At 37.5% G+C, this 16,543-nt stretch overlaps 1 protein-coding gene across 2 annotated transcripts in view; it reads left to right on the top strand.

Annotated features, from left to right (window-relative positions):
- ZFHX4 (zinc finger homeobox 4) overlaps positions 1-16,543 on the top strand; it is a 180,299-nt gene that overhangs the window by 133,763 nt on the left and 29,993 nt on the right. For both annotated transcript variants that reach the window (XM_059166180.1, XM_059166179.1), the window contains exon 5: positions 14,320-14,388. In XM_059166180.1, coding sequence (XP_059022163.1) covers positions 14,320-14,388 — 69 coding nt within the window. The remainder of the gene's footprint in view (positions 1-14,319; positions 14,389-16,543) is intronic.

The raw sequence follows: 16,543 nt of genomic DNA, 5'->3' as shown, positions 1-16,543 counted from the left end.
TGGAGGTATTAGGACATGAAGAATGACAAGGATTGGAAATAAAAAATAAGGTTTTATTTGTTTGTCTCTGCATCTATTCATTTATTTAGGCATACTCCTTAGGTTTGAGAGGGGAAATAATATGATTTGGACTTAAGGGTGAAAGGAAATTGATATGGTTGTGTTGAGAAGCAAGAAACTAAACTGAAAGCTTATAATAATGACCATTTAAGAGAAAGTGAAAGCAATTAACTAGGTCGTTGAGGCTATGGAAGCCTTTGAAAGCTGAGCAAAGAAGTTCAGATTTGAAGAGGCGGAAAATAAGAAGGAACCGAACTTTCGAGAGTGAGACTGACAATGCTGAAAAGGTGCGGTAGGAAGCATGATCTGGCAGCCATATGTACGAGGGATATAGTGTTGGGAAGACCTGTGCGCAGAAAGCGCATTCTGGGACCACGGCTGTGGGGGACTGGTAGAGGAAAGAGGAAGTCAGGGACTATCATTGAGGTAACTCTAGTAAGCAGGAAAGAGTGTTAACAATAAATCCACGGTGCAAACTTACCAACTCAATATAAGCAATGAAGGAGTCAAGGCTCCCAAGCTTGGCAACTGTTGGCAATTTCTTAGGCTAAGTGGGCAGGGGAAAAGTGAGAAGCAGGGGCACACCTTTTTTTCCCCCTTCCAAACATAATCCTTTAAAAAACTAGTGGTGGAGGAGGAGAAGTAATGTGTTCATAAAGTTTTGTAGGTTTTTTTGAACTAGGAAAAAGGTAGTTGTTTTTCATCAAGATTTTTAAGAGGCCTTTGTAGTTTTAATAAAATGATGTTAGGGACTCTGTTTCATTTATAACATTTAGAGCTTATATTTAAGTTAGTCTGTTAATATCATTTATGCTGAGTAAGTATAGAGGAAATATTTTAGGGCATGTGGAACAGTGCAAGTCCAGGATATTTTTGTGTCTTTCTAAGTGAAAAGGATTGATTAAACTGAAATACTGTTCTTACGTACCTCCAGTAATGTGACTATCAGAGTTGCCCTGCACATAGTCAGTATTCAATAAAAGCTCGTTGAATACATGAATCAACACAAGCCGTAGCAAGACAGGATGGCCTCCACGTATTTGGAAAGAGAAAGGAAAACAATGTGCTCTCACACCAGTCCCTAAATACCTTGCAACCCTTTCAGAGATAAAACAGAGGAGATGGGATGCAAAATTGGAACAGTGATTCCATTTGGATATGCCCCCTTTCATATGTGTGTGTGTGTGTGTGTGTGTGTGTGTGTGTATACATGTATGTATATGTATATATATGTGTGTATACATACATGTGTGTATGTATATATGTATATGTACACACATATACACTTCTCAACATTCTGTAGTGTAGCTGAAGAAAGATGACACAGCTCTGCATATTTCCAATCATTGTAAACAAACTACAAACTAGAGGGCAGTTTTCTTCACTCTGGAAATAAAGTTCTAGAGTATTTGGGGGGGATACATTAGCTGATATCTCCTGAGGACAGGTGTGAGAGAACCAGTGTAAAGAGATATACATAATATATGGGACGGGAAAAAAGTATTAGCCATATAAAAGATATAATTTATTCTCCTATTACTTGCTGTATTGAATTGAACATACTTTTCTGTTCCTGCTACATCCTTAATAATATCAATTGTTTAAAGTCTTCAAAAGAGAATTCTGCATTTGGCTCAAATTTTTTACTGTGTTAGAGATGGTTTTTATGGATAGTATATAGAAATGAGATAAAAAGAGAAAAAATTACTTATCGTTCATTTTCTTTACCACCAGCTTTCTTTCCCTCCTCCTCAACATAACATTTTTTATTTTCTTAAGGTGACCATATTTCTCGCTTTTTATTTATTTTGTATTTCTTTGAATTCGAATTCTGGTCATCATTTGTGAATTATCCCCATTCAGTTGAAAGTACGATTTTCTCTCTTTATTATTATCGTGTATTTTAGAAGAGTGATGGGTTTAATTTTTTGCAGTTTTCTTTGTTCGAATCATCGGATGTTTATGGCAGTATTTCATCTTATCTTGTCATCTTTTACATTGGTGATGATCATGGGTTACTTCCTCAAGCTTGTCAGGAAGACAAATTTATTGGACCAAATCACCACACGTTTCTGAGACCTTTCCTCACCTGCTACCCCAAATCCCAAATCCCTGTGTGCATTGCATGTGAGTTTTTTTGATCAAACTTAGGAAGATTATGAAAAATACAATGTGATTGTATTACCCTAACACTTAATTAAAGAGTTTAATAAGGAGCCGTTTAAGTTCTGTAAGGCTTTCATTTTTGATGACACAGTTTTATTGCTTCTGTGGCGTCCATAATATCTACAAGGGGAAAACAGTTCTTAGCTCGCAGCTAGACAGGATTGCTAGGCAAATCTTCCCTCAACATTAATGGTTTCTGTCCTTGTGTATTACAAAGATGGCCATAGGGATATTTCATGTGCTACACCAAAGAGGGTTCTGCTGTCTGACTCTCTTTCCGAGTCCCTGTTTTATCACATCCGGTTACTTTGGTGCCTTCTTGTCCTTCCCGCCTCCTAGCATTCCTCCCTGGACTCTCTTCACGATGCTGTTCGTTTCCACCTTCTGAGAGGTTGGGAAGTCCTCGCCTAACTTCAGTGACTTCTGTGACCCTTGACTTCCATCCCCATGCCCGCTGCTCTTCAGAAACCCACACTCAAGTCCATCCTAGGACACCTGCCCGCCTCGCTCTCTTCAGCCCTAAGTCATGTTTTCCTCATCACTGGCTCATTCACGTCATCACACCAGCATTTCTCTCCATCATCCTGATGATGAGGAGCCTTAGTGCGTGCTGCCTGCCTCTATGTACTGCCCATTTCTCTGATTTTCACAGCAAAACTCCTCAGAGAATTATCTGCACTTGACATCCACGAGTTCTTCACCTTCATTCTCTCTTACACCACATTCAGGGGGGCTCTCGTCCTCCCACTCCACAAAAGGTCAAGGCCTTTTGGCACATCTGCTGGGGAGTTCCTAGTGCTCCTCGGGCTACACCAACCAGCAGCTTTTAACAAGATGACCTCTCCCTTCTTGAAATGTCTCTTTCACCAGGCTTTCCACACTCAGTTCTGTCTTGATCTTCTCCTACCATGTTGACTCTTTTTGCTTGGTCTTCTTCACTGCTCCCTCCTTAATTTAGAAGGGAACAGTGGGCGTGCCTCCACCCGGTGGAGGCAACAAAGAGAAAGCAAGCCCTGTAGCAAATTTAAAAACAATAAAACTGAAGGAAATTTACCTGCTTCATTATTATTTTTGCCATTCATGGACAATTTTAAATAACTTCAATGATAAAATACTTCTCCCTGCTGGAAAAGACTGCTCATGGGGTCCCCTGCTTTGATATGTCCCTGTGTAGGAGTGTAGCCTAGGTTCAACTGGGGACTCTCATTCTCTAGGTGATCTTATTCAATCTCATCTCAAGGACTTACTCTACCATCTATACATTGACCTCTCCCTTCCTCCTCCCCTCCCTCCCTTCCCCCACCCCACATCTGCTTACTCGACCCCTGTACTTGGATGTATAACCAGGACATCTCAAAGTAAACACGTTCAAAACTACAGATACCAAGCGTTCTCTCCCTCCTGACTTTTTCCATCTGCATTCTCCCTCATCTCAGTAAATCACATCTGCATTCTCCTGATTTCTTGGGCAAAAAACCATCATAGTCATCTTTTACTCTTCCTGTTTTCTCACTTGCCTCATCAAACCCACTGGCAAGTCCTATCTGCTCCTCCTTTGAAATATGTATCTATTCCGTGACTAACTCTTTGGTCGAGTCATTATCTATCTCTCCTAATGTCACCAATACGTTATTTTACTTGACTTCTCTGTGTAATTGTACACTTGTGCCTCATAATTTTGGAAGAGTTCTTGTCCTTTGGCCACTGTTTTACCAGTCACCCCAGGGTCCTGTGTATACCTCTTTTTCCTCTGTCATTGTCTTGTATCATGTTTCAGTGATCTTCAGTGCCTCTTTTTAATTTTCCTTAGAGTTCTCTCCTTAGAACTTATCTTCCATACTCTATGCATAGCTCCTGAGATTTACTCACAGGTATTAGCTTCCAAGTATTTTGAAGCCGGACTTCTCTTTTAAGATCTAGTTTTATAAACTTAAATGTTTTCCAAACAGCTCCGCTCCATTTCATGTCCAAAATTGAGCTCATCATATTTCTCTCATCCCAATCTTGGACTTTTGAACTTTCATTTTTCTCTCCAATGGAATCACTGTTCTTCCTTTATCCATGACTTTTTCTAGACAGTAATGGATTGAGGTACAGTGAATGTTCCAGTAACCTTTTTTTTTTTGTTAGTAACAAAACTTTTCCTCCACCATTCCATCTTCCACACAGCATCCCAAAGATGCAAATATGATCATGGCACCCCCTGCTTAAAACTCACTTTGCCAAGATCAAGGGACCCTTTGCCAATATTTTGCATTCAGGCAAAGGAGGAAAAAAAAATTGGCCACGTCTCAGAAACAATTTTTTCTACTGCTAATACAGTCCAAAGAAAGCAATGTGCCAAATCTCATCAATTTGTTTGCTCATTAATGAATGATTTATTAAATAAACATTTCATGGGTATGCATAAGTATTGTCTTGAAAATTCATAGCAGGTTCCAATAGTACAATTTTCACTCTTGGCTTCAACCTGGACTTTCTAATCTTCCTTTTCTGGGACTATGCATACTTTCACTAACTTTCCCTTTCCAGATTTATTTTACTTAGGTTTGTATCCATCATTGCCTAGGTCAATTCTCCTAAGTATAATTTGGGGTATATGACCATATAAATTTGACCATTCCTAATGTGGTGAAATGTAAAAAACTCCAAATAGTGAAAATCCAAGGATTGTTTACATATAATTTAGGAAACTTTTCTGTATCTTAGGTTAATGGTAAATTTATTTCAACAATTATAGTGTTGATAAAAAAGAATCGATCTAGTCATCTGAGGATTTTCTTTTATAGCCATATATAATTCACAAAATAAATAAGCCTGCACATGAGAAGCAATAATTTCCCCCTATATATAATTGTATAGAGGAGTTTATTATAAGTAGTAGTGGTATATTCCATGTCAGCATACTTAAGACATTAAATATTTAAAGAGTATGATACCAAGACTATATTTCCTTACTTTGCATGGTCAACTGGAAGTGTTGATAACAACTAACATTTCATCCTTACATTGACTTGCCGTGGCAAGCAGCAGAGATCGTTTTTGTTCCCCCTATACAGATGAGAAGACTGGCTCCAACATGTTAATAAAGCTGTTTAAATGTACACAGATGGAGGCTAAAGTTTTAATTGTCATTCCATACATTTCCAATTTGACATTGCCTTTGTAAAAGCTCTAAACTATTGTCTCTGGTTCATTATGATTGCTTTGAAGAGAAGTGTTATGTGCTTTGATGCTGTGTTTGGTAGGACATATGATTTAGGTGACTCTACTGTAAGGAATAATCTGGAAAATTAAGCAAACTCAGGGTTTGTGTATAAATGGAGATGTTTAGTGTTCTGGGACTGCCACATTTACAAATCTGTATAATCTGAGGTTGTTTGTGACTTCTCCTCAAATTTTTCTCTTGATAAAAGGCCGATGGTGGAGGTAGGGTTTGGAATTGGAAAGGACAGTGTCCCTCTCTTCCAAGAGGAAACCTAGGGCTGACTCTGATATCACTCCCAGTCTAAAGAGTTCATCTTCTTCACTTTAACTTTTGTAAATGGCCAAACCAGTGTGAATTGAACAGTCTTTACAACTTGGTACACATACCACTTTTATTGCAGAATGTAAAATTTGCTTGAGAATTAAAAAAAAAAAACACTTTAAAATTACACGGCTTAGGAAAACAATGTTTAGTCTTGTTAACATTTGCTCTTCCCAAAATATCTACACTTAGAATAGTGATATTTCAAAAGTCTACTAACTTAGCTGATAGAGAGTATATGACATATAAATATAACCTAAAAAGCCATAATATCAAATTGATGTAGACTTTCCTTTGAATAACTTGTATCCAGCAGGATGGATCAGAGCCAGAGGAGACTCGTGCATGAGTATAGCTACTACTTACAGCTACTGCTGAAAACTACTACTGACTTACTTACTCAGTACTAGATGTTTTATATTCTTTACTCCTTATCACACCTCGAAATCTGGTTAGTTTTGCTTCCATTTTTACAGGTAGGGTCCTGAATTTCAGGGAGGCTAAGTAACTTGCTGTGTCCAATAGCTAGAAGGTGTTGGAGTTGGGATTCAAGTCCAGGTATATCTGTTTCTTAGTCTATGTTTTTTTTTTTTCTTTTTTCTTAATACAAATACATGCATAGGAATAGTCCATACTCTTCTTAAAAAAAAAAAAAATTCTTTATTTATTTGAGAAAGAGAGTGAGAGAGAGCATGAGAGGGCGGAAAGTCAGAGGGAGAACCAGACTCCCCATGGAGCTGGGAGCCTAACATGGGACTTGTCCAATCCATACTCTTCTAATGAAATAGTGTTTTAAGAGCACAGGTTTCTGAGGCCCAAATAGCTACAGCAGAAGTGGGCAATTTTTACGTCACTGATGGCTCACCTTTTATCTTTGCTTGCTTGAAATCCCAAGCAAAGAGAATGAATCTCAGGTTTTTTGTTTTGTTTTGTTTTTAAAGATTTTATTTATTTATTTGACAGATAGATATCACAAGTAGGCAGAGAGGCAGGCAGAGAGAGATGGAGAAGCAGGCTCCCTGCTGAGCAGAGAGCCCAATTCGGGACTCAAACCCAGGACCCTGGGATCATGACCTGAGCCGAAGGCAGAGGTTTTAACCCACTGAGCCACCCAGATGCCCTGAATCTCAGTTTTTAAAAATTACCATTATTTCAATACAGGGTTACTCGTTCTGGTTCTTCACAACAAGAGTGAATGATGTTTTCTGAAACTAATGATGAACTTTATGTTGGCTGATTTAATTACAAAATTTTTTAAAAAAAGAGTGGATGATGGTTTCATGGATCATGACTCCAAAGAAGTATGCCCAATGATTCACTGAATGTGACTGAAATAAAATCAGTTTTGTTTTAAAATTGTGAAATTGATTAAACTCTGTAATTGTTTTAGTAATTTAAAAACAATGCAGTCTTAGAGGGGGGTGACTATTATTGCTAAAGTCTCTGAGGTGAGAACATAAGAGAGGATATGGAAGCTTCCAAGAACCAAACAATAAGTCTGAAACAAAGAAATGCAACTTCCCTGAAAGTAAATGATACATTGTAAAGATTCTTTGAAAGGAGTGAAGGAGGGGTGCCTGGGTGGCTCAGTTGTGTCTGCCTTAGGCCCAGGTCATGATCCCAGGGTCCTGGGATCAAGGCCCACATCAGGTTCCCTGCTCAGTGGGGTCTGCTTCTCCCTCTCCCTCTGTTGCTCTCCCTGCTTGTGTTCCTCTCTTCCTATTTCTCTGTCAAATAAACAAATAAAATCTTAAAAAAGAAAGAAAGAAAGAAAGAAAGAAAGAAAGAAAGAAAGAAAGAAAGAAAATAGTGAAGGAAATATTTCCTTTATTTTCTTTGCATTAAAAATAAATAACTTTAAAACGCTTTTGACCTAGCATGAGGCTATTCAGAAAAGTTGATAGCTATGGAGTAGAAAGCTGAGGTTTTCATAGATTAAAAACTTGCTATGTGATACAAAGCAACAGGTTGAAATGAACAGCCAGGGCTCCACGGGAGTGAAGGCTATCATTGGGCAAGGTGAGAATCAGTATGTAGACCAGAGGTGTTTCCTATGTTGATGAACCACCTAGCAAAACCAACACAATACGCTAAGGAATGAAAACTGTTTCAGACAATATGGAGATTGTGGTGAATCCTATAAGGACTTAGGTGCAGATGACTGGGTAACTGACAGATGTGAGCACAATGTTTTCCCTAAGTTACAACAATAGAATTTTGATCTCTTAATTCAAAACAATCAGAAATGAAACAGAATCTTATGCAGAGAAATGTATTAGAAATTAATAAATTTAAGAAAAAATCAGTAAGAGCACTTTCAAGTAAGGCATATTAAGGAGTTGTATGAGTAATTTATTGAAACTAATTGATATCAGGAACTTATTAAATTCTTTTGAGGTCCCATTACACTGAGGTCATAGATGATTCAAGAAGCAGAAAGAAGTGATCACACTTTCCTGGCCTAGAGGTCCCGGGAGATACTACTCCCTTACTATATAAAAATAACTTCTGGGTAAAACCAGACAGGACAGGGCAGAGGAGCTTTACTTTTCCAGAAAATAAAAAATTACAAATCCAGCCCCGTTCAGATAATTGACACTGGAGCATCCAATGCACTTCAATCTGTTACTGCCTAGAAGAAATAATTTAAGAGAAAGCACTGCAGGTCAACAAAGATGATGTTGCTTAGTTACTCAAAACCATTTGGTAGCATGCTAAGTTGCTCAGCTTTTTAGAAGAGCACTCTTTGTATCCAGGTAGGAAAAAGATAGAGACCACTTGAAACCATTTTTATTTGCAACCGTGTTTCATCTGAAAACAGGCTTCACTTTTGCAGTTGCACAGGCAAGTTCAGAGGTCTTTATTAAAATGTAAACTAGCAAGATAATAAAAGATGTTGAACTTGATTTGTTCTTCTAGATATTGATCTTGTTGTGATGAATTTGCTTTAAAGGAGTTTGAACTGTTTTGTTTTGTTTTGTTTTTAGGAGGTAGGGAATTCAGGTTTTAGACATCCTGGCCCAGAAGTCCTGGGGGCTGCCTGGAGGCAGCAGTGTTCAGGGGAGAGTATGACTAAGTCCAGATCTTACTTTTTGCTACTCTCTGCCCTTGGGGAAAAAATTTCTTAAAATTTCTGAGCTTTAATATCTCAACTTTTCCAAAAAAGCAATGTTTTTTTTTTCTGCACAGATATACTGCAAGGATTGAGTAAAAAAATTGATGTTATGTGCTTAGCACCTTACAGGTTTCCAACCAAATATTCACTTATTATTTTAAAATTAGAGTGCTGCAAATATCTTTTCTTATATATCAGAGTCCCTGAAATATTCTAGAACAATGAATCACCCGGGTGCAGTAAAGGTAGGAGGGGCTTCGAAAGAGAAATGAGGAGAAGGTAGGGTTTTTGAAATGTGGATGAACTTTTAGAATTTTGTCTTTTCCAGGAATTGGACTCATTTTTATTATTATTATTATTTTTAATGGATGCAAGGAGAGGAGAACTCAAACTGTTTCCTAGGACTACAGAAAATGTTTTTCTTTCTCTTTATTACTTTAGACTAGTTGGCTTAATATTTATTCTGTTTAGTGGTATATATTTCATTTTATGTGCTATACATTTGTGAAAATCATGGTATACTTTATTACTTAATGCATTAGCGAATCACTGGGAGGAAATGAGATGTGAAAATTTTGTAGGCAGACACTGTCTTAGTATTATACTTGGCAATGCTTTAAAAATTTACTGAACTTGTACCAAATGCTTCCCAAATTTTGCTGATAAGAATGCAGAAAGCTCATGACTATATGATCATGAAATGCAGATTAGGTTAGACTTATATTCCCAGACGACAACAAACATTCTTAAACTTAGAATTCTCTGCTGAGGTATCTAGGCTGTTTCAAAAAATTTAAATTCCAGATCTTTCCCTGATCATTAGATTTGTATTGGTTATAGCTTTTTTTTTTTTTTTTAAATATTATTTCTATTAGTAGGGGAAAAAAAAAGATTTGACAGATGAAAACTTGATTGTTTTTTAATGAAGATGAAATGCCTCAAAGTTATCAGTTTACTTACAGGAATCCTTATTCAGAGAAGGGACGGGGAAGGCATACAGGAGTAATGAAATGGACAGGCTTAAGAGTTGGGGAGGCAAGTGTGAGGAAGGGAGACAGCCTTGAGAACCTTCTGTCTCATAACTAAAAGGAACAGGAAGCCTATAAATTTAGGTTTTTAAACCTTGTCTTTGGAGATGTGACCATTTGGGTTGGGCCAGGGGAATGGGTAGTTAGCAGAATTCAGGCCAAATGAGAAAAATGAACACAAGACATAATTGCAGAAACAAAAGGACAGCTACCTTTGGGATTTTAAAATTATGGCTTATTATATCATTGTGGTTAAGATACCCATCTCTGAAATAAAAATGCATGAGTTCAAATCATGGCTCACCACTTGCTAGAGGTGTTCCAATGCATAGAAAGGGCATCAGTTAGTACTGGGTACAGAGTAAATACTCTGTGAACTGTTGTTGATGATGGCAATTGTGTTGATCGATAAACTATTCCACAGAAAATGGGACCGATTACTCCCACATTGTGTTAATAAAAATAGAGTAATTTGGTACCATTTTCAAATATGTGATCATCACCAAATTGACAGAATAGAGTAGAATACTGGATAAATTGTCAGTGGTATTATTTTTAAATAGTATTAAATAAGAAAGGTCAGGTGCTAGAGAACACAAATTAGTAATCTAATTAAATCACAGCAAAGAGACAGATCGTGTTAACAGCAGTCAAATTTGTTATTATAGAGCAATTATTAAAGTAAAATATTGAAAGATGCTATGTATCATTAGTAGGTTTTAAACATTTCATTTACACAGGCAGAAAACTATAGATTAATCAGTTCATTTGTTAAGTTAAAAGCCTCTTTATTAAAATATTTATATCATTTGTATAAAGAGAGCAGCATTGTTGAGGACATAAAAATATTCTGTGGCTCTCTGAACTACATTCCTTTATAAAATTATTTGAACAAGTCCTTCTCAATGGAACAGTTTCCAAGTACCACGTATCCTAATTTGTGAGATTAAATAACATTTTCTGGTTTTGACATTAGCACATTTCCTTAAATCACTCTGAAATAAAATGATTTCAATGTGGCACTAAACTATTATTTAGTTGCATCATATATTCAAGGAATGTAATGTTTTACAAAATACCACAGTTTGTACAAGACTAGTGATAGTTGCTTTCTTCTGCAGCCCCCCATCCCCCTCACATTGGTTTTGGGACTTCACTAAGATAGGAAACCCTTTATAGGCTCCTTGATACTGCGGCTTTACAGCTGGACACATCCAGACATTCGCAGCCTTTATACCAGGCTGAACTGGGTTCCCTCCAGGCTCTGTCACTTTCAAACTTGAAAACCTGGGGCAAGTGGCCTTAACCTTTTTAAACTCCAGTCTCCTGATTTGTGAAATAAGGATTAATATTTGCTGCATAACTTTGCTATAAGGATTACATGACTGTTTTCAAGATTTATTTATTTATTTTAGAGAGCATGCAGTGGGGAGAGGGACATGGGGAGAGGGAGAAGTAAAGAATCAGATTCCTCCTAAGGGAGAAGCCTGTCAAGGGCTGGATCCCAGGACCCTGACCTGAGCCGAAATCAAGAGTCAGACATTTAACCAACTGAGCCACCCAGGCCCCGCTTATATGACTATTTCACATGGATAGATCATCAGAGAACTGGCAGAAATACAAACTCAATAAGTTGTCACTTTTAAATTTTTATTTCCATGATTCATAAAAGAGTAGCAGTCATTTGGTCAATTTACTTAGATACTCCAGGTATCTGTTTGAGTGAGTATCTGATACATTGAAATGTGTGTTTGCATATATGTGTTTGGAATGATAAGGATTCTTTGATAAATTATATTTTTTTCTAGAGAAGAGTGAAATAAATGGTTTCATACACACTCACACACATTTATACAGGTAATCTGCTTTGGTGGTTCAATTTGACATTTTTCAACTTTACGGTGGTTGAAAGTGGTAAGCATTCAATAGAAACCATATTTGGATTTTTGAATTTCGATCTTTTCCCAGGCTAACCATATATGGTAAGATTCTCTTTCATCACTTTCCACTGGACAGTGGAAGCAAGCCCCAGCTCCCAATCAGCCAGGCACTCACAAAGGAAAACCACCAGTAGACTTGCAACCATCCTGTGTCCACCCAACCATCCCGTTTTTCACTTTCAGTACAGTATTCAATGAATTACATGAGATATTCAACACTTCATTATAACACGGGCCTTGTGTTGGATGATTTTTGCCCATCTGCAGGCTGATATAAGTGTTCTGAGCACGTTTGAGATAGGTTCGGCTAAGCTGTAATGTTCAGTAGGTTATGTGTATTAAAAGCATTTTCAACTTGAGGTAGTTTCAACTTACGATGCATTCATAGGGATTTAACCCCATCGTAAGTAGAGGAAGATCTGTATATGTAACAGAATTAGTATGTGTGCTTGGTATAATTGAAAGGGCTTTGAATTTAGAGGCTTGAGGCTCTGGGAAGCTTTTACAAAATTCTCATCTTGATATTCATCTGCTTCAGCATATAGGGTGTAGGTTCGTGTTTGAATAGAAGCGTCCTGGTGACTTTGCTATGCCTCACTTTTTCCTTAGTTGAGAACCTGTGAAGGTGAAAGTTCTCGAGAAACTCACAATTTATTGGGGAAATATGCATGAACCATATAAAAAGGTATCATAATATACTTAGGATATATATATTGATAATGTTATAAATATATATAAATATATAGCTCTTAACATTATATATATGTTATGTATAACATATATAAATAAATAGCTTATAACATGTTTATAAGCTAATTGTCGTGGGAACACAGAGGAGGCAGCACTTGCTTCAGGCTTTGAAGGAAGAATAAGAGTTTAACAGGAGACAGACAAAAAGACATTCACAAAGGAAAAGGAAGAGTGCTGGTCGAGGCATAAAGATCGGAGAGGTTGCCAAGAGGAAGAAAGTTTTCTTGAATGACATGTTGGGTGGATATCAATACTGTGATCAATTTAGAAGTTATTTGGATTTATCAGTAAGAATTAAGGATGAATTCTTCTTTTCAAGATTAATTCAAGTTTTTTGTTTACTCAAAACCAAAACAAATAACCCTGATGTTTTTTTATTGTTGTGGGAATGAAGACACTGAGGGTTTATTATGATTCTTTTTAAATAGATTACTACCAGAGGCCAGAGGTGGTGTACGTAGCAGGAAAAACAATCAGTAAATGCAATAATAGTGCCTTGGTGGGCACTTCTATTTTCAAGGTTAATTATTTGTTTAATTAAAGCCTTAGAATCAACTAGAGATGCTGGTGCCCAGAAATATTAGATAAACATGGGTCTCTGTGTATAAGAATTGCGTGACGATCTTTTCAGCCTCTCACTACAATCCAGCCTTTTCTCACTTTGAAGACTAGATCACATTTCACCTTTATTTGTATTTTTTCTCTTATAATTGTTAATTATGTATACAGTTATGTCTGCATATCACTGAAAAGGGAATTGAAGCTTAGAAAGTTTAAATTACATACCCAAGTTCCCTTACCTAGAAACGGATGGAGCTATGAGTGGTGCTTAGGCAATTCCGTCTTCTGGAAAAAAAGGTCTTGCAGTTTTATGAGAGATTAGTCTGGTGAAACAAGGAATGCAAGGCAGGATGACTTTTGTGGGGGCCACTGAAATTGTCAGTAAAGAGAAGATGACAGAGAAATAGAGAAACACACACGACAAGAGACATTCCCATAGAATCAACAGCATGGGATGACTCAATGTGGAGAAAGATTAGGAGGTGTTGAGGGTGATTTCTGAGGTCCAGTCATTTTCTTATAAATTCCCACACAACAGAGAACACAAAGGAAGAATGGAGGTAGATAAAAATAATGATTTGTGCATGGAGTTGAGTTCAGCAAACCAAGACATTGTTGGCACTTCTGCTCTGGAGCTCAAATAAAAGACAAGAATCAAGATGTGAACTTATCGACAACCTGGACATATTCTCCAGGTTTCCTCCAGTCCTTGGGTTTGTTTTTGTTTTTTGTTTGTTTTGTTTGTTTATTCCTTTGGTCCCTCAGATCAGCTATGAGATATTGAAGTTTTTTTGTTGTTGTTTCTTTCTTTCTTTTTTTGCTCTCTTGACAGAGAAGCAGACATGTGCTCACGATTTTTGCACTGTGCCATTGTCATTATAGCACATACTCCTGTCGTGCAGGCCTGGCCGAATATCCAAGACATAAAAACCAATGAGTCTTCCTGCTTCCATGTTTTGTCTGTATTGTTGTATTTGTTGTGTGCTGTCGATTGAGAATGTGATCTAAGCTTAGACTCATTCTGGTAACCTCAGTTCCCTGGAATGTACAGAGTGTTGGGGTCTCACCTGGGCTCCACCTGGTACTTGTTTCTTCGAAAGTCAGATTTGGGGTGTGGTACTGTGACTGCATACTGTGCTCATTACCTTTTCACTCTAATGTCCTCCGCAGAAACTGCCTCTTTGGGAGCCAGGACCTGTGAGGATGACCTTACAGAGCAACAATTGAGAGCAACCTCAGGTAAATGGTCTACTCCTTCTCAAAATCTTGTTTATCCTAGTGCATTACATTTGTTACTCCCATCTTTTATGTAATGAATGTATCTCTGGAATTTTTCTAATTAGATCTGATAGGATCTCTTATTTACACAAAAAAGTTAAAAGCAAAATTAAATAAAAAATGACATATATAGTATACAGGTAATATACATATACGATATTTGGATACATACATAAAGTAACATCTTAAAGAGCCAGCAACTCCTGCAGGATAATTTCTCACATCTGCATTTGCACACTATGAGGTTTCACCTACCTGGTCAGTTTGTTACAAAGTAGAAGATAAAAAGCCAGATATTATTTTTCCCCCAAATCAAACAACCTAGTTGGTGGACTTATTTGGGGGTAATTAATGAATTGATTGGACTTTGTACCCCCATGTCAACACATTTACTAGTCCCTGTGCTCTGTGTGTTTGTATGTGTATTAAGAAAAAAAATGGCAGCAAGCTCTCTGAGTTGCATTGTATTCAGATAATTTAAGAGGACATTTACCCATGTTTCTACAACTCACCTCATTTATTCCTGGCATGATCCCAATTTTTAGATTTCTACAATTAGAATAATAATAATAGGATATATAGGACCAAAAAAAAAAAAAACCCAAAACCCATTATGAAAATTCCTTTGCGTTCATAATGGGGACCTAAAATACATTTTGCAAGTGAAAAGATTCCTCCAGTATAAAGTCAGAATGTCTCTCTTTAAAAATTCTTTAACGTTAAGTTCACCTTTACCTTCACGTTCTCATGAACACCTTTTCATTTAAATGTTTTCCCCTAGAAAACTGGAGAGCATGTTTAATGAGTTCATGTTAATAGCATAAACCAGTTCTCCTCCCTCACCTACAGCCCAATCAGAGGATTTCATGAATATCAGCTTGGAGGGAATGGACCAAATGTCTAGACTATGACAAAAATTCCAAACAAAAAAGAAAACCTTCCCTACCAGTGAGTGCATTTATTTATTGCTTTGTGAACAAGGTACCATGATCTACACCTTCACTAGGTCTCTGAGAAACTTTATGTTGAGATAGTCTCACGCTTTCTGGATAGTTTCACAGAAGTTTTCTGTAGGGAAGTCCAATATAACAGATTCCAAATGTAACTTCTCATTTTTACAAGACTGTTTCTTCTCCTTCTCCATCTTAACTGATGTCATCCTGCTATAAACAGTTATCCCAAGTAAGAAAAACTAGAAATCCCAAGTAAGAAAACTAGAAATCCTTAATTTTACTCAAAATATTAGAGCCAGGGACTGTTGGGCGTCAGTCATGAGTAAGACAGATGACTTCTCTCCTTTTTTTCGACAATAGTTCTATACAAATAAGGAAGTTCTATCCAGATTGCAGTGAACCTAATGGAGGAAGCAAAAGAGAGAATGTGTTAGAGCAGAGCTCCTCAAAGTGTGGCTGCCCTATGAGCAGCATCAGCAAACCTGGGAATTGTAAGAACGCACGTTCCTGGTCCCCGTCCTCCATGTACAGAATCAGAAACCATGAGGATGGGGCCTGGCAATCTGTAGTCAACAAGCCCTCCAGATGGTGTGATTCCTACTAAAGTCCGAGAATCCCGCAGGTGTTCAACGTCCTTAGGGGCAGTGGTCAGAGAAGTTCTCTGAGGAAATGACAGGCAGCTGAGTCCTAACTAATGAAAAGGAGCCAATTACACGAATCTGGGGAATGCCTTTCAGGTAGAGGTGGTTCTAGGAAGTTGGTGATGTTCCAGCAAGACAAAGAAGGCTAATATCTCTGGAGAGAGGTTAGTGAATGAGTAGGTGAAGAGGATAAGATGTAGTCAGAAAGGCAGACAAAGGCCTGGTGATTTCAACCAGTGTAAGAAGTTGGTATGTGATTCTAAGTGAAGTAGGAAGCACTGCGGTGGGAAACAAGGATGGGTATCTTGGAGGTATTCTTGCCAGGTACAGAAGACAGAGCTTTTTCTTTGTTAGTAATGGGTATCACTCGAAGGTTTTAAGAGGAAAGTCAGATGTAAGTAGATCAGATGGAGGACAGATTTGGATGGAGTGGGTCTGTACAGAGAGACAATGGAGGAGTTCAGGAAAGAATTCTTAAAAGCCAGGCGTCTAGAGTAGAGGCTCAATATCTAATATTAAAAC

Source organism: Mustela lutreola, chromosome 3 (assembly GCF_030435805.1).
Source record: "Mustela lutreola isolate mMusLut2 chromosome 3, mMusLut2.pri, whole genome shotgun sequence".
Taxonomy (NCBI): Eukaryota; Metazoa; Chordata; class Mammalia; order Carnivora; family Mustelidae; genus Mustela; species Mustela lutreola.
This window is presented reverse-complemented; position numbering and strand designations above follow the sequence as displayed.